Source organism: Bicyclus anynana, chromosome 2, assembly GCF_947172395.1.
Source record: "Bicyclus anynana chromosome 2, ilBicAnyn1.1, whole genome shotgun sequence".
Lineage (NCBI taxonomy): Eukaryota > Metazoa > Arthropoda > Insecta > Lepidoptera > Nymphalidae > Bicyclus > Bicyclus anynana.
The window spans coordinates 16,343,423-16,363,013 of NC_069084.1; the positions used below are offsets into that span (position 1 = coordinate 16,343,423).

The 19,591-nt window shown below is 38.0% G+C and overlaps 1 protein-coding gene across 2 annotated transcripts; it reads right to left on the minus strand.

Annotated features, from left to right (window-relative positions):
* Nucleotides 1–13: 13 nt before the first annotated feature.
* LOC112055751 (GMP reductase 2-like) lies at nt 14–18,410 on the minus strand. 2 transcript variants are annotated; one of them, XM_052887757.1, is made up of 8 exons: nt 18,225–18,409; nt 10,985–11,104; nt 9,407–9,497; nt 8,128–8,294; nt 6,324–6,389; nt 5,255–5,377; nt 3,975–4,191; nt 14–3,148 (listed from the first exon to the last, which is right to left on the minus strand). In XM_052887757.1, exons 1-8 carry the CDS (start codon nt 18,309–18,311, stop codon nt 2,979–2,981), a joined length of 1,041 nt encoding a protein of 346 aa, XP_052743717.1. In that variant the 5' UTR covers nt 18,312–18,409; the 3' UTR covers nt 14–2,978. The 2 variants fall into 2 exon arrangements, with proteins under 2 accessions (XP_052743717.1, XP_052743724.1); XM_052887764.1 differs by lacking the exon at nt 5,255–5,377 and having other exon boundaries at nt 18,225–18,410.
* Nucleotides 18,411–19,591: the final 1,181 nt, after the last annotated feature.

Genomic DNA, 19,591 nt, shown 5'->3' on the forward strand with positions numbered 1-19,591 from the left:
TTAAACAACAAAATATTTTCACAATACTCTATTTAAAGGACATTAACAAGTCGTCTTTTATTTTTCAGTAAATAAATAATTTACAAAATAATACTTATTAGTTAAGAGATAAAGCTTACTTCAAAAATAATTTAGTTGCGCTCCATTGTGCTAAAATGATGCAATTTATTAATAAAAATTAATATCAAATAACTTAAAATTACATGTACATAATAATAATACATGGAAAAGAAAAGGACGGCCTATTTATACAAAACTTACAAATCTTTCATAGTTTGTGGCATAACAAATGTTGAAAAAAAAACGGTATAGAACATTCACTTCATAAATGGCGATTTCTGTTCATTAAAACATAAATCACACGTCTTGACTCAATGACGCCTGACGGAAGACTGAACTCAGATCGGTTAATTAGCCACATTTGACATTAATTGAAGAAGTTAAAGAACGCATACAATTCTGTCTACCTCCTTTTACTTACAACATCATTAATTTAATATCTAAATCCTAAGCATTACAAGTTTATATTTGCCCGAAAACTATTTTATTTTACTATGTTTCAGTTTAGTCTGATATAATATAGACCTCGACAAGTAAGTTGAAACATAATGACAGTTGCCAGCGCAGGTACTACAATCATACATTACAGATATCAAATAATCGAAAAGAGGAAAACCTATACTGGCCTATACAACATCAGCCCAGGGAACTCAGGTATACCCCCGTATAAATGCATATGGAGATGATAATATGACGTATAAATAAGGATCTGGTTAATTAATTGGTTTAGTAAAGATGTTTCTTGAAGAAAAAAACATTTTTTATCACTCTTCTCGTAAAAAAGTTCGAAGTGCACCGAAATAACATTTTGTATTATTTTTATTCGGTTACCAAATAAAAATAATACAAATCCCTGTTGGGGACAATATATTAATTTCAAATGTCTTAAAACGTTGTAGCAAAATTTTTTTTAGAAAGTAATGATTTCACTATTAAAGTAGAATTTTTCAGATATAAGAAATTTGCCGGGTAGTTAGCTTAGGCCAGGGCCGAGATGGGCATTTCTTTTTCGTACGTTATAATGGAATTAACGTGTCACTATAGGCTATGGCCAGGTACTCGAGGCACCTCTCCGATATACCAGAAAACAGTTACTTCGCGTAATTCAACTTACAGGCCGCGTACTATACCTACCTAGATATGGAAGAGGAAAAATAGCATTAATATCGATGTTTATAGACATTTTCTTTATTAATTTTAAAAGATTTAAATAGCAGATAGAGTTAATTAAATTTTGATATTCAAGGCAAAGGGCGCCAATTCTGAATTTCTTCTAGCTATTCGTGAATCATAAGCTTTTTCGCGTGTATATGCGATAAAATTGTCGTATATATTGACATATGTTACGACGAATTTCAGTCATTTTAAATACAGCTTGAAATCTTGCTATATTTTACAAATTCAAATCTTCGTCATACTTAAGCATTATAGCGATTCTAATTAAAAAATAAGGCCATTCTTTTGTTCTTCCTTCTAAGGGCGGAAACACACTTAAAACATGCTGCTGATCACTGATCGATCGGAAATTTTAAGTCAGCCACTGACGATCCTGCCACAGCCTGCCACTGACCTGCAGCGCTAACGGCCTGACAGCCAATAAAATTGATCGTGTGTTGATCACGATCGGCATGATGTCATGCACATCGCGACCAACATACGATCAGTATTATCAGCTGTCAAGCTGTTAGCGCTGCAGGCATGTGCGCTTATTTGGTCGTCAGTGGCTGACATTATATACCTAGATAGTAGGTAAAATTAGGTAATTTTCCGTCATCACAAACCATAATAGGGTAGTTGACTCATATTGACCTTATATAAAAAATATTAATTTCGTATAGTACCCAAATCAATAAAGTTAAGGATTTTATAGAAAACTTAATCTAAAAATTATGTATTTTTCAATTTATCCAAACGTCAAGAACACTTTTGTCCATTTTATGACGTCATGAATAAACGTCTCATGTCCTGTCTTAGGCATGTCGAACTTTTTTGCTTTTTTCAGTCTTGATTTTATACGGTTTAGTGTTTACGGGTTTACGTGACGTCATGACTTGGCGTCTTCGCTCGTATAGTCAAAAAAAATTAAAATTTTTGTGTATTTAATGTCTCAAAAAATATGATAATTTATTTTGAATCTAGTAAAACGATAATGAATAATAATTTAAGGCCCTTTTAAAAAGTGTCAACGATGCCTATTCTTAATCATCTACCCATATTTATAACATGAATTGAGATTTAAACCTCTATTTTTTATAGTAAAGTGGACCTAATCCCTACTAATTAAAGTTCACTTTACTTTGCAGAAACGTGAGGTTTAAATCCTTATTCATGTTTATAAATAAGGCCGCTATTATGGTGAAGACCATTAGCATGTTTTAAGTATCATACCATAGATTAATGATTGTTCTCGCTCCGGAAGCGACACATCCTTAATCATATCACAATTAGCATAAAGAGGACACGATAAGAGTAGATATAATCGGACGCCCGTGACTTCGCTCGCGTGGGATTCAATTTTTCAGAAATCCCGCGGGATCCATGGATTTTTCGGGATGAAAATTAGCTTAGGTGTTAATCCAGGGGATTAACTATGTTCGTTTTAAATTTTATAGCTAAATCGGTTCAGTAGTTGTGGCGTTAAAGAGTAACAAACATCCATACAAACTTTCGCGTTTATAATATTAGTAGGATAACTAAAAAAATATATAAAACTAAAATTGTTGTCTATTAAACAATTGTAGGGAAATTGTAAGCGAAAACTAGGATAGGTAGGTAGGTATTAATTGTAGTCTTTATGGCCCTTCACAGCATTTCTAAGCGATTCGACTATGTTTTTTTTTCTGACAAATTTCATTTGGTTTCCTCTTCACGCTAATTGGTGTTTCAGCCTAAATTCTTCTACCCCCCTCTACATAAGTTTACGAGAACACATCGCTGGCTTGTCGGCAGCACCTGATGAAGGTGGCCCTCCGCGGCAGCTCCCGCAGGCGCGCCGCCCCGACGTAGGTGCACGCTGACCTGAGACCTCCCAGGATGTCCTTCACCGTCGCCTCCACGTCTCCTCTGTACGCCACTTCTACTGTTTTACCTGGAAAATGTATATAGTGTAGGAAATAGTAGTCTGAGACGGATATGACGTCGCTCGATCTTTTGTTGGCTCGTGCCGACGCTAGGTGGCGCGACTTGATTCGTTAAGAGTAGGGATTTAGAGACGGGTAGCGATCGGATGACGGGAACGACTTGCTATATAAGGCGCTCGTCGTACGGTCGGCTTCAGTATACTCGTAGCGTTCGAATCGTCCACATTTCTTGTTGTGTAATTCTTTATGGGTTACTTGGTATAGCCGGAGAGAGTGAATTGAGTGGAAAATGGGAGTGTTAGTTAACTTTCAAGGAATCCCTTAACCTCGAGTGATCACAAGTTCGTGACTCCTTGAGTGGAGTCACGAACTTGTGATCACTCTGCCATTCTAGGGTCTTATTTTAGTTATTTTCAGTAGACTCGTGGTCGTTAATAGTTATTTATGCCAGTGTCATGTAATGAGAGTCATTGTAGCACGAGTAGTTTTTGTGCAATGAGGAGAAGCCGGATTGCACGATAGACAGCATGAGTGCTACAACAGCTAATTACGTGCAGTGGCATACAATACTTTTATACGACCATGAAATAAAATAAGTAACAAAACTTGGTAAATAATATAATTGGCGTTGTACATTATTTTCATAAACGAGTAGACGCCGCGCAGTTTCACCCGCGTGATTCCCGTTCCCGTAGGATAACGGGGATTGCCTTCCTAAATGGGCTATCTAACATTGAAAGAATTTTAGTAGTTTCTGAGATTAGCGCGTTCAAACAAACAAACTCTTCAGCTTCATGATAAGTATAGATCTGGGAAGAACCAGTCAAAACTCACCTTCAGCGGACCTATAATCCGCGACCTTCCCCGAGTGCTTCATCATGGCGGTGGAGGAGGACATCCCGTAGAACAGCTTGACCTGCCGGCCGTCCGGCTTGGTGACCACCTCGCCGCCGCACTGGTCGTGGCCAGCGAACATGCCGCCCGCCATCACGAAGTCGGCGCCCGCTCCGAACGCCTTCGCCACGTCCCCGGGACATGCGCAGCCACCATCCTGGATTTAAGGCAATTTTAAAGTTGATTTGGTTGATTAGCTACCGCCGTTTCAACCGTATCGATGATACGGGGCCCCTTACGTGTGAAAACAAAATTGGTCTTTGATATTGTCTTGATTAAAATACGAAATTAAAAAAATCATAATATCTTTTTGATTTAATAGGTAATGATTTTTTTAAAAAAATCGCTATTTTGTAACATATTAACATTTAAAGGTTTACCATTATCTCATATGTCGGAGAATTATTTGCAATATTTTGTGTTAAAATTTTAGATCCAAATATTTAAATAGTGAAAAAGGGTAAATCAAAAACTAAAAAGATTTTTCGGGATTAGCCGCTCATGTATTGGGTTGGGCTCCCTAACTAATTTTGGTACACAGCCCTTTCAAGGTACGCTACGCCTTTGTTTTGGGGTCCACAATTTCATTAAACAGGCCAAGTGCAAGGGCGTAGGAAACTGTACGATCTATCTATCTTTATACTTATTACATACTCGTACGAGCAGACGCCGCACGGTTTCACCCTCGTGATTCCCGTTCCTGTAGGAATACGGAGATAAAATGAATGCCTATAGCATTCGGGGATAGTGTAGCTTTCTAACAGTGAAAGAATTTTCAAAATCGTTTTAGAAGTTCCAGAGCTTATTCAAAACATAAAAACCAACAATCAAACCTCTTTATAATATTAGTACAGTAAAGCGAAAGTCATCAGGAAATATCGAAAACTGCTTGACGAGTACAAAGATGGAAGGCAGGGTAGGCCTTTAATCTTTGTAAGTCAAGCGGTTTATAAGTAGACGTTAAATTAGTTTACAAAGTAGACGCCTGCTAAAGGTAGCATTTGGTTCTTGGCGACCGCGACCAATCCTGAGACCGTGTCGCGCGACCGGGTTTGTTTAGTGCTCCATATAATTTTATACTAAGCGTGTGTGGGTCGTCGCCATGAACCTTCGTAACCTTAATTGAATGCTATCTTAAGATTTTGCGACTGGGCCGGATTGAGAGGATCTAAGGTCGAACAAATCACGGGCGTCCGCTAGTATTAGCATAGATAACTCACAGAAATAATATGTCCCTTCAGACCATGCGCTGCGTCGGCACACTCGATCACCGCCGACAGCTGCGGGTAGCCCACGCCGGTTTTTATCCTGGTCGTGCACACTGACCCTGGACCTATCCCTACCTGGAAATAATAGAGAATCTCTCCTTCATCATCCCTTTTTCCTTAACCCATTTAAATCGGCATAATATAAACTCGAAAATCGACAGAATTGATAATTTAAACCTGCTGCTATATGCGTAAGAGAAAGGGAGGCCAGACAGAGTGGTGCCGTAACGCGTTACGTTAAGAAGCGGTTTACCCTCCCAAAAGAAGTTATCACTTCAAAAGAGGTTATTTTAAAACTGTGCCACACGTATAATACCTTAACACTATCGTAGTATCTGATATACCCATTGGCGTATCTAGAATTATTTCCTAGGGTGGACCTGGCCCCCGACATCAGTCTATTATTAGTATCATAATAGAATTCTTTATCGGTAGCCCAGAATCCTATGGGCACAGATCCATTACAGGGTGGGCACGACCCACCTGGCCCCCCGCTATATACGCCTATGCTGAATCCACTTGGGTAAGTAAAGACCAAATGCTTCTGATGCTTATGGTCTTGACTTACCAAAGTGGTAGGTATCACAACAGGTTTGGCAGTTTAGCACAACCTTAAAAAGGTTCAAGCTCAGTAATTGTATAGCAGTATTATGTCAGTCTCTTCCATTATCTTCTATCATCCATTCCATTTATTACACATCGCTTCAACTTTAATAATGTGATATCTCAGAAAGCAGGAGGCTGTTTTTTAACTTTCAGGAAATTTTCGTGTTAAAACTACTAAGATCTAAGATTTTTCGAGGGTCAGAAATCGGCCTCCTGTTAGATGGTGTTTTTCGAGATATCAGGATATTGAAGCAAACGAGGCGACATATTTTCTTTCACACACTCCAACCATCTTTTCTTTAGCTTTCCTCTCCTCTTATGTCCTTTCACTTACAATTTTGTCATTGTTCTAGTAATATGACTTTCATTATTCCGCCTCACATGTTCATACATCTAATTTGACTCATTTTGTTACCTTAATAATATCAGCTCCTGACAATATCAGTTCTTCCACCATCTCCCCTGTCACTACGTTGCCAGCCTGAAACAATAACCCAATCATATCTACATAAATCGTATTAACAGTAGCGCATTTGTGTGTTAAACTGAAAAAAAGAAAGAAAACGACAGCCTCCGTGGCGCAGCGGTATGCACGGTGGATTTACAAGACGAAGGTACTGGGTTCGATCCCTGGCTGGGCCGATTGAGGTTTTCTTAATTGGTCCAGGTCTGGCTGGTAGGAGGCTTCGGCCGTGGCTAGTTACCACCCTACCGGCAAAGACATACCGCCAAGCGATTTAGCCGTGTAGAAACCGAAAGGAGTGTAGATTTTCATCCTCCACCTAACAAGTTAGCCCGCTTCCATCTTAAACTGCATCATCACTTACCATCAGGCGAGATTGCAGTCAAGGGCTAACTTGTAAATAATAAAAAAAAAAAGAAAATAGATTTATTCATATCTATAAAAATTTTAATAAAAAAAATTCAACCGACTTCCAACTCAAAAAATAATTTTAACTAAAAAGCAAAAAATAACATCCTACCTATGTGCTACCTTCTGATCAGTTTGAAGGCGGTGCCAAGCCAGTGATGTTTTAATTAAATACGTTTAAACTACAAAATTTATGTGGTTATTCCAGAAACAGCTTTAATTAAAACACGACACTGGCTTGGCACCGCCTTCAAACTGATCAGAAGGTAGCACATAGGTAGGATGTTATTTTTTGCTTTTTAGTTAAAATTATTTTTTGAGTTGGAAGTCGGTTGAATTTTTTTTATTAAAATTTTTAGTTTTTTATTTTTAGTGTTAGCATACCCACTGCGTGTGTACAGTCACAACCTATCTAAGTGAAAAGTTCTTATCAATACAAAATTATCAAGTCCAAACACAAGGTAGCTACTGTGAGCCGTCGATGAGTTTTCTTCACTGTGCTTCGTCTTCATCACCAGACCCTTAATACAGTCGCAATCCATCTAGGTGGAAAGTTCTCATCAATACAAATTTATCAAGTCCAAACACAAGGTAGCTACTGTGAACCGTCGAGGAGTTCTCTTCACTGTCCCTCGTCTTCATCATCAGACCCTTAATACAGTCACAATCCATCTAGGTGGAAAGTTCTCATCAATACAAATTTATCAAGTCCAAACACAAGGTAGTTACTGTGAACCGTCGAGGAGTTCTCTTCACTGTCCCTCGTCTTCATCACCAGACCCTTAATACAGTCACAACCCATATAGGTGGAAAGTACTCATCAATACAAATTAATCAAGCCCAAACAAAAGGTGACTGCTGTAAATCCTTGACGAGTTCCATCGTCTGTGTTTCGGCTCCATCATCAGACCAACTCCAAACCTTCATAAAGTTGTAGTGGTTTAAAATACCTTATGGAAACACTAACAAACGTACTAGCCGTCTCTACAACTTTCGAAAGTTCCCCTCAATTTCTTCGGGATGCCATCATCAGATCCTGACATGAAAAAAATGGGACCACCCTGGAAGTAAACCCTACAAAACAAAAAAAGAATTTTCAAAATCGGTCCACAATTGACGGAATTATCGCTGGACATACATAAAAAAAAAAAAAAAAAAACATACATACAGCCGAACGTAGAACCTCCTCCTTTTTGGAAGTCGGTTAAAAAGTTACAGACAGTCTGACTCACACACACAAGGACACACATGAGAAAAGGACACACATTCACACATAATTCCGTAAAACGTTTTTCGTTCGTTCGAAAACATTACCCTCCTTCTGACGCAGTCGGGTAAAAGTACTCACGATAATGGTGTGTGAAGGGAAAGCCGCCCGCACTCTTCGTAAGTACTCGACGAAGTGTTGCGAGTATCCGTTGGCGACGTCGAGACAGATGAACTTCAGCTCCTTCACGCTGTTGAGTATCTCCGAGAGTCGGTCGAAGTCCGCCTCGCCGGTGCCGGAGCTAGCGGCTGGAACCAATCGGATTTGGTTTGATTATCAGCAAACCAAAGCGCTTAGTGGTAGTTTTCAATGTTTTCATACTGTGATGTTCGCGTAAACATAAACGCGAATTTCTTAGGAATTGAAAGGTAAGGATTAAAGAGGCCCCTGAGCTTGAGGGCTTGGGGCGTTGCACCGCCTAGCCCTTGGTAGCTACGCCATTGGAATTACGAAGCCGCGTAGAGACCGTCTGTTGGCTCAGACTAATTAGATAAAGACCTGCCTCGCAAGACATTATTTTTTGTCAAAGTATATGATCAACGATCTTATGCGATTATAAACACTGTCTCTATAGAATCGATGTTTCATAGTTTACAATCGTGTCCGTCGGTTAAAAACCTCCGTAAAAATACCTTTTTGTGTAGTTAAATGGTGTAAAAAACTAACAAAAACTGCTAGTTTAGTATAATATATGTATAAAATCTAAGCTCGTTTTCCTTAGAAAATGGCAGAAAATTTGTTTGTAAATTTGGGTGCGATACTAGTCCTTATGTATTTAGTCTGAGTCTGTTGGTCTTGGTCACTGAACTTATACCTCTTCCAAGTTAGCCCACTTCCATCATGGACTGCATCGTCACTTAATATCAGATCGCAGTAAAGGGCGAACTTGTCATTAAATGGAAAAAAAAACTGCATCATCACTTATCAGGTGAGACTGCAAACGAAATTGTAATCCAGCATTTTTAAAAAAGTAAACGTCCAAACTACATGCATCTTCAAGAGACTAAAATAATCTTTTCAACATGAAAATTGAACCGACCAAAGACGTATTTCAGTTTTTACTTTAAAAATTACTAAACCGATTTTCATGAAAATTAAATGGGACCAATCTCTTTCGAGCAAAATAAACATTTTTTAAATTGGTTAATAAATGACGAAGTTAGGAGGTAACAAACATTAAAAACATACGCGTCGAATTGAGAACCTCCTCATTTTTTAAGTCGGTTAATGAATATATGTCGAATAGGAGAAGTATAGAGGTACCAACTGCGCCAAGAGGTCGTCAAGTTTGAGATGATATTGGGCTTACGTAATACGCAACTTAGGAGATAAAGGGCGGTTTTTTGACATCTTTACTTACCCATTTGTTCCAAACACTCTGGGCTTTCTTGTGCGAATTTCTGCCATTCCTCCGTGGTATAGTATTTGTGTATGCATGTGAATAGGCCGTGCTGTAACAATAACATAGATATAGATCCAGGCAAGTAAACTGAACCAAAATGGCGGTCATCTGAGCAGGTACAATAGGCTAGTTGACCCTTTTTAAACGGCCTTAAATTGTTCATTATCGTTCTATTAGATCTTAAAAAATATACTAAATTGTTTTGAGATATAAACACTATGTAAGTGGTTGCTCAGTTTTTAAAATGTGTGAATTATGTTGTTTATTATAGCCTGACCACGAATTCGAACCCGGGACCTCATTGTCCGTGGTGAACTAACTTACCACGGTACCAATACTACACGTACTAAACGACACACAAACAAGTCGTTCCCTGTCTGGTTGTCCAAAAATCAATCAAAGACCATCTTGATGAGTTTCATCTACGGACATTAATAATTATTCCTACTAGATCAGTCCAACCCTCAACCCCTAGCACCTAAGAAACCCTGGTTTATCGTAGGTAGGCTCTTTGAAGTAAGGTGGTGTAACGTTGCCAAATCCGCTACGACTTCGAATTTTTAATGAGAATTTCTTTATAATGCTTAATATTTCATAGTATTCATCCGAAGTCAGATAGGCTAACCATTCCAACGAGGCGTAAGTAACATTGTAAATTAAAAAACATACATACAGCCGAACGTAGAACCTCCTCCTTTTTGGAAGTCGGTTAAAAATAGTTTCAGCGAATACTTAACAATAACTTTATCTATGTTTACAATTGTTCCGGATGTGAGCTGTACAGTTTAGTTACTGTGACAATGTATTGCGAAAATAATGAGTTGACTGAATAGGCTTAATCATCTACTTAAGAAGCTACGTGTACTTAGTCATCATCATTATAAACAGCCGATGGACGTCCACTTCTGGACATAGGACTCTTGTATAGACTTCTAAGCACCTCGGTCTAGCGGCTCCCTGCACCCCGCTTGATGTCTTTGATCCACCTAGTAGGGGGTCGGCAAAACTGCGGTGCAGGGTCGCTATTCCAGCACCTTGGGACCTCAATGCCCATCGGCTCTTCAAACTATATGCCCTGCCCATTGCCACTTCAGCTTCGTGACTCGCTGAGCTATGTCATTAATTTTGGTTCGTCTGCGGATCTCCTCATTTCTAATTCACTCACGCAGAGAAACTCCGAGCATAGCTCGCTCCGTCGCCCGCTGAGTGACTTTTAGCCTTCTAATAAGGCCTAATAGTTAGTGACCAAGTCTTGGATCCGTAAGTCATCACTGTTCGAAGTATTTTGTCTTTAGAGCTGAGGAATTTTAGACGTAAAGATGCCGCGGAGTTTCCAATGTACTTCATCTAGTAAAAAATTATACAATCCATACCTACATATAATTATTTTAAACAAAAATAAGTATTTTTGTCTGTCTGCTCCTTTTTTACAGCTAATTTGAAAGCTGGACATTTTTAATTAAGTTTCGGTAAAGAATATTAACCCCAGATATATGGACATCCCCGAGCACCCTGTATAGTGTAATCGGTGGGTACCTTAGACAACTCCTTGGCCATTTCGAAGGTGCCGACAGTGTCCATGTTGCTCGCCATGACGGGGACTCCCCGGTACGTCTGACCGGAGTTGCGGAATGTAATCTCTCGGAACAGATCCACCTGAAACATTATAAATATACAGTTAAACAGAGATTACTTAGTACTGTATGACGTTGTACGCCATGTTGGATTCATGCCATTAGATAAGTATTGTCGTTAATGGAATACGTAAATGCTGTATTGAAGAGATGCAGCCGTAACTTTGAGGAGGTTTATTTAAATTATTTATATCTTCACTATCAGACTATTTTAACGTCCCAGTGCAGAAGAGAGGATATGGAGCTTACGCCCACCACTCTCCAATGCAGGTTTGCGGGCTTAGAGAGGTCGCAGACTAGCGTTTTTATGCGTGTATACGGTTGTTTGGATATTCGTATGCCTACACGCGCGCGTTTTTCTTTTTATGATTTGTTTTTTTTTATGATGCGGGAGTCACGTAAATTCACACACTTTAAAATATTAATATCATCATTAACAACCTATATTCGGCTCACTATTAAGCACGAGTCTCCTCTTAGAATGAGAGGGGTTAGGCTAATAGTCCACCACGCTGACCCAATGGCGATTGGCAGACTTCACACACCTACAGAATTAAGGAAATTCTCTAGTATGTAGGTTTACTGACGATGTTTTTCTTTCGCTGTTTGAGACACGTGATATTTAATTTCTTAAAATACACACCACTGAAAAGTTGGAGGTGCATACCCTTGACCGGATTCGAACCTATACGCCCTCCGAATTGAGGGCGGAAGTCAAATATACACTGGGCTATCACGGCTCTTATTATATGCTTTCTTTAAAATATTATAAACTCCAACTTGGAGTATCTCTGCGTGATCGAATCAGAAATGAGGAAATTCGCAGACGAACAAAGTCACTGACATAGCTCAGCGAGTCGCGAGGCTGAAGTGGCAATGGGCAGGCCACATAGTTCGAAGAGCCGATGGACGTTGATGTCATAAAGTGCTGGAATGGCGACTCCGCACCGGAAAGCGCAGTGTTGGTCGACCCCCCACTAGGTGGACCGAGGACATCAAGCGGGTTGCAGGGAGCTGCTGGATGTTGACTCGAGACTGTTGTGTTTGGAAGTCCATGCAAGAGGCTTATGTCCAACAGTGGACGTCCATTGGCTGATAATGATGATGATGATCAACGTATATGTAACTATATAATATTTCTTATATACCCTCATTCTGAGAGGAGACTCGAGCTCAGCAGTGAGCCGAATATGGGTTGATGACGACAAATATTTTTTATCAAATAAGTACCTATACCTAATACCAATCTAATCACTATTAGGGCACGAAAAGGTTCTAGAAGCATTTTCCGTACAGCATTATCGATTGATTGGCCCACAGAGCTACTCGCGTGACCTTGTTCCGAGTTGGAAGTTCGAAAGACATTGGCATAGAGCCCAGATACATCGCCAAATCCTATGGTTTTAAGGTTTTTCTTATTGGGACTTACTAAAAGAATCCCCGCATAGACAATCTTAGAAAAGCAAGATAGATTCTGGCTAATGAAAGTAGAGACTGAAATCGCCTGCCAAATAAAAAAAAATGGAGTAAATTCTCAAAATTATAGGGCAAATATTGGACTAACCGAGTTTAATACTTATAGTATAGGTTATAACGTATTCACAAACAAAAAAATATTTAAATTTATGAAAACGCATGTTTTTATAATTTGTTTAAATATTTTTTAATAAATATCCAGCCCAGCTGTTCACTGCATACTAATTACATAAGGACCTGTCTCGCTAGACGTTACTTTTCTGTCAAAGTATATGATCAACGATCTAAAGCGATTATAAAAACTGTATCTATAGAATCAATGTTTCATAGTTGTAATCGTGTTCGTCGGTTATAGAGCTCCGTAAAAATACCTTTTTGTGTGGTTGAATGGTGTACACAACTTCTAGTTTAGTATAAGATATATGTATACCTAATCTAAGCTTGTTCTCCTCGAAAAATTACATACAATTTTGTTCGTCAATTTGGGAGCGATACTAGTCCCTATGTAATTAGTCTGAGACTGTATATATATCTTATCTTAACATATATTTGTCCGACCGATACGAGAGCCTTGAGGAATCTTAATATTTTCTTAGCTGGGACTCGAACCCAGGACCATATGAAGCGCCATTAGACTAATCGCTGGCACAACAAAACTGTAAACTTTTTACGGAAGATATTTAACGTATTTATTTCAACAAACATAAAAGAAAGTGGGATATAAAGGTTAAGCTATAGTCATCAACATAAGTGCGTTAAGACTTAAGGCTCCTAAGCGTTTTAAAGGCTTAGTTTAAACAAAGTACGTAACGTGTCTACGTTTGCACAATAAACTAATCAACTTTAGTACGCGATTGTACAAATAAGAATTTGACGTAAGCAGATGGCCTACTTGATAGTAAGTGGATGAACCATCATAATCATAATTATCAGCCTATTTATAGGAGAGAGGATATGGAGCTCAGGCCCACCACGCTGCTGCATGTGGCAACTCCGCGCTAATACGCCACTGGTATTAAGCCTCAATGTGTCTTTAGGAGGGTAGTTGACTCATATCTTTATAATACTTAATCAATATTAATTTCGCATAGTACATGGAATAAGGGTCCGAAATATATCGATATAAATTAATAAAATTTCTTAATTTAAAAATCGTGTATTTTTAAATTTTCCAAACGTCAAAAACTATGGCGTCCATTTTGTGACGTCACAATATTACTTGTTAACTATTTTAGTCAAACGCTCCGTTTGTAATGCCTAGTTCGGACTACTTTAGTATTTTAGTCGATAACGAACGATTTTTAGGCGGTAAATCCAAAAATTGTTCTCTAGTCTAAAATACTAATAGACTAAAAAACTAGTCAGAACTAGAAACAGAATGCGCTATGCGCTATTTCAAAAAATATACAGGACCATACCACTAATGTCATTTTCCTTTGTGAAGTTGTAGGGAGTAACGTCTGGATCTATTGAAACTATTTAAAAAATCTTTTACCAGAAGAAAGCTACGAGTAGGTACGGTACATCTTCACAGAGTAAAATATCCCATGGGAAAGGGAACTATACGGATGAAAGCGCAGGGAATCTATTAGTACTCTATACTTAGTTTATGCGCTTTTACAAGTAGATAAGACTTAATTTATGAATAATGAGGGTAGATACATTGTGGCGTTCGAGGTTGCTAGGTACCCAATGTACAACAATATCTACTGTTCTATACTAATATTATAAAAAGCTAAAGTTGGTGGTGTTGTAGGGAAAAATCTCTGGATTTTCTGAACCGATTTTAAAAATTATTTTACCACTAAGTAGTTTTAGCAGACTCAAAAGTGATTACAAAAAAATTTTAATAAAAAAAATACAACCGACTTCAAAACCTAAAAACGTACCCACTAAACTAAAAAGCGAAAAATAACATCATAATATGTTCTACCTGCTGATCAGTATGAAGGCGGTGCTAAGCCGGTGATGTATTAATTCAAGCCATGTGAGCATATCTTAAAGATTTAGATTTTGCAGACAATGTTGTTTCATGTGGTCCTGTCAGAAATGGCTTAAATTAAGACAACACCGGCTAAGCACCGACTTCATACTGATAAGCAGGTAGAACATATTATGATGTTATTTTTCGCTTTTTAGTTTAGTGGGTACGTTTTTAGGTTTTGAAGTCGGTTGTATTTTTTTTATTAAAATTTTTATTATTTTTCAATTTTTAGTGTAAAATTTCATCTCAAACGAATACATCAGACCCCTAATGACAGTCACAACCCATCTTGGTACAAAATTCTCAGCAATACAAATTAATCAAGCCCAAGCACAAGGTAGCTACCGTAAACCGTCAAGGGGTTCCCTTCATTGACCTTGGTCTTCATCATCAGACCCCTAATAACAGACACAACTCATCTAGGTAGAAAGTTCTCAGCAATACGAATTAATCAAGGCCAAACACAAGGTAGTTACTGTTAACTGTTAAGGAGTTCCCTTAATTGTCCTTGGTCTTCATCACCAAACCCCTAAATGACAGTCACAATGTGGAAAGTTCTCATTAAGACAAATTAATCAAGCCCAAACACAAGGTAACTGCTGTAAATCGCCAAGGAGTTCCCTCGTCTATTTATGACTCCATCATCAGATCGATTTTAAACCTTCATAATTTTGTATTTGTTAAAGGCACTAAATGGAAAAGTTCACGAACACACTAGACACCCATATAATTTTCGAAAGTTCCCCTCAATTTCTCCAGGATTCCATCATCAGATCTTGTCATGATGGCAATGGGACCAAATGGGGACTATACCGTTTCAAACAAAAAAAGAATTTTTGAAATCGGTCCACGCGTCTTTGAGTAATCGGTGTACATACATAAAAAAAAAAAAAAAATACCGACCGAATTGAGAACCTCCTCCTTTTTGAAGTCGGTTAAAAATAATAAAACTAATGTTAAAATAAAACAGAGGTTTGTCAGGACAACTTAATTAACAAATCAAACTGTAAGAAAAATAAGACCCTAAAGTGGCAGAGAATGACCTTGAGTGAAGTCACGCACTTGTGAACGATGTGTGTAGGGTTAAAGGCGCCTTCGACAGATATCTAACACTCCCCTTTTCCACTCTAGTCACTCTCCCCGCCTATCCCAAGTAACTCATAAAGAATTACACAACTAGCGATGTGGACGGCTCGAACGCTACGAGCACACTGAAGCCGTCCATACCGCAAGTCGTTGCAACGCGGCGATAACACTACAAAGCCACCTTATTTATAAGTGTCATAGGCTTATTTGATATCGCTGTATTCTCGGCGATAAAATATGGCTTCGGGAACGGGAACTACGCAGGCGATACCGCGGGGTGTCGGCTTGTAGACTTTTAATAAAGGCAGGTGGTATCTCACTGTCAAATAACTGAAGCACCATAATGTGTGAGACGGGGGACTTCTTTTATGAAAACGGGACATTGACCATTTTTATAGGAGAAGGAGAAAAAGTTTTGACCTAATAAGCACATATTGACCAGTGTAGTAATCACTGATCAAACGTAATGACCGTCACGTGCAACTTGTGTATTGACATTAAAATCAAACATTACATTGTCTTCATCTAGATTGTGCCGGTTTTCTATTTCAGATTGATTCATAAATCGCGATAATGTCTACGGTTGTGCCAACTAACTAGAATTTATCAGAAGACTACGACGCCACGCGGTTTCATCCGCGTTCCGTTACCATGGGAAAACGGGGATATAATATAGCCTGACTATAGGCTGTAATGTGTCAGGGATAATGTAGGATTTTAAGGATGAAAGAACTTTTCAATACAATCAGTAGTTTCAGAGCCTATTCAATGCAAACAATCAAATCTTTCTGTTTATAATATTCAGAAAATCTCTACGTTTTTCCTTCACCGTTTGAGACACGTGAATGTCTTAAAATGCACATAACTGAAAAGTTGGAGATGCATGAACCTACGCCCTCCGATTTGAAAGCACATTTTTGACGGCCTCCGTGGGCAGTGGTAAGTGCTGTGGATTTAAGGCGGAGGTCCTGGGTTCGATCCCCAATTCGTCTTGGGAGGATTGACGTTTTCTTAATTGGTCCGGGTCTCGCTGGTGTAAGGCTTCGGTCGTGGCTAGTTACCACTCTATCGGCAAAGACGTACCCCTAAGCGATTTAGATGTCGTGTAGAAACCGTAAGGGATGTGGATTTCGTTCTACTCTTAATAAGTTAGTCTGCTTCCATCTTAGATTGCATCGTCACATAAGGTGAAATTGTAGTCAAGGGCTAACTTGTTAACATAAAAAGAAAATAAAAAAAATATTCTACAGTTTCAGCTATCACAGCTCTTTGTAGTTTAGATAAAAGTTTGTAATATAAATATTTGTGCAAATAAACGACAAATTAGCGGGTTCTGGCAACCCTAGATTACACATATGAGTCATCGCTTACAAACCTAAACAATTGCATGCTCTGTACGTACTTAGTACATGTACATTACACGTGTCTACGTACGTATCGTCTATCGTACGTAAAAATGCAATCAATCTTGTCACACGTTATATCATCCAAAACTAGGAAATACTGTGGTCAAATAATGTTAATATGTAATCAAAGTACTATGTAGTAAATATTTATTTATTTACTAGACTTCGTTCGCGTGGAATTCAGTAGTTCACAATTCCGCGGGAACCATAAATTTTTCTGTGATGAAAAGTAGCCTATGTGTTAATCCAGATTAAAATCTATTTCCATTCCAAACAGCCAAATCGCTTCAGTAGCAGCGGCGTCAAAGAGTTTCAAACGTCCAAACAAACGTCCATACAAACGTTTCGCGTTTATAATATTAGTAGGATTATCCAACTATTATAGGGCAATATATACTGTACACATTGCCTTCCAGTCCCAAGTTCTTCTTAACGCTGTGGACAAAGCGTACCTTGTGTTATGAGTCCTTAGTAAAAAGAATACTGGTATATTCATCAGAGAACATCATATTATATTTCCCAGTGGAAATTGAACTCTCAGCCTTGGATGCAGGCAGACAAGGTCAGTATCTACTGCACCAATTGGCAGTTAAGTTTGTATGTTTCGAGTTTTCTTCCAAGACTATTGATAGGTACGTTGGATGGGGCTTTTGTAAATTAAATGTATATTTTAAGGTTATTTATAATTTTGTCACAATATACCTATTAGATACATATTTTACTAGCGATCTACTGCGGAAAAATCTATGATTTCTGTAATAATACAATTAATATTTCCCCAAAGCCTTAAAGGAACACAATTTCGCATTAAAATAATCTTATGAATGAATAGGATGAATAGAAAACATTTCCTATTTAAAAACAAAATAATTGAATCCCTAGAACTATAGGAAAAAATATAAAATATAATAAATATAAAATATTAATATTTTCTTATCAAAACTAATAAAATATAATTCTATCCTTCAAGAAAACTTGGCGCATTATATTGTTTATTTACATAATTATTTACATACTGAATCAACATGAAAAAAACCTACACGTATTTCTAGATCCCGACGATTGCATTAAAAGAACCTTGAGTTTAAAAAAATGTAGCGCTTAAAATTAGTTTCAGCTTGCTGCTACGATTTTCGCCGGACCTTGATCTTTAGTTTTCATTGAAATCATTAATTAAAATATCAACTTACATCGTTCCTGCTTTTTAAAGTGCTTCTTTTGGGCCTCAGGAGCACATCCTTAAAGTCTAATTTAACCTCGTTAATGATATTAGGCATTGTGTACACACACCTTTGCTCGCGTAATTTATAAAAAAAATCTCTCCACAATAGACACTATCGTGTTCCCGCGCGCGGTATTGACTGAACTGCGCGGTTTTCCACTAAATGTTGCCAGCTTCGGAATTAAATTTTCGAAATTGGCTTCTAGTTTTATTTGAGCCCGAATTTTTTAATTTGCTTGGATTCCAATATTTGACCTTATATTTAGGATTTGTTTAGATGACGCTTGAATATAAACCTCATCTGATATATACACCTCATCTGATATACTTATATCGAATTTAAATATAGACCTCTATCAATGTTATTTACTACGTAGTCAAATATATTTTGTATAAGAACCAGCACGTCTCTAAACAATTTTACATAACATAAATAATGCTTGTGTGATAATTTTAATTATATATTAAATTAATAATATTATATTTTTAGACTTAAGGCGTCAAAAGTGGATACCTGATGAATAAACGAGACCTATTTAGGAACAATCGAAAGATTTTAACATTTTTAGTTGGGAAAGGAACGTAATTTTAACAGACTTTTGCTATAAAAACGGGAAAATATCTACTTGTGGCAACACCAAGAGCGCCGTAACGTGACAGTGACGTCACAAGGGCGAACAGAAATAATCACTTCAGCCGCTAGGTGAAGGTTAATAGAAAATTCGCTGTTTTCAGTTTTTTTTACTTAATTATCTCAATTTTTTTTAGTTTCACCTGGGGAATGATAAATATTATTATTTCATTTACTTTATGTTTTTATTTATTCAGGTTATTGACATAACAGTCAGCTGTTACGAAGTACACCGCGCAGGCGCCAAGTCGCAAGCCAACGACTGTTTGTACTACACGATAAATCGATAATATTATGTACGAAAACTCGTTCCCAAAAGAAAGATGGATGTAGGTAGACAGGTATACATTGGCATTGGACGGCCGAGTCCAATCTCAACTCCAAAGAAAGTGCAGTCAATAAAAATAAATTGAAGTTCTTTTATTTCATATACATAGATTAACGCTCGAGTCATTACCACAGAACATAGAGCACTTATGCTGTGCGCCGGGTTAGCAACAACAACAACAGCTATTTGTTGTGAATTAGGATTTGTCTTAAAACTTTTATTAGTCGTTATAGCAAAATGGTCGCTAACTATGGGCCTCATAAAAAGGCTCAGAGTCATACAGCGGGCGATGGAACGAGCTATAACGAGGACTTAGGTGTATCTCTGCGTGATCGAATCAGAAATGAGGAGATCCGCAGAAGAACCAAAGTCACCG

Bases quoted from the DNA above. Each gene is read 5' to 3' on its own strand.
- LOC112055751 (XM_052887757.1), bottom strand. From the start codon at position 18,311: ATGCCTAATATCATTAACGAGGTTAAATTAGACTTTAAGGATGTGCTC. The intron at 6,390-8,127 runs GTGAGTACTTTT...TTATTGTTTCAG, and splicing joins TCCCTTCACACACCATTATC to GCTGGCAACGTAGTGACAGG. The intron at 4,192-5,254 runs GTGAGTTATCTA...CCTTAAATCCAG, and splicing joins TGAAGGGACATATTATTTCT to GATGGTGGCTGCGCATGTCC.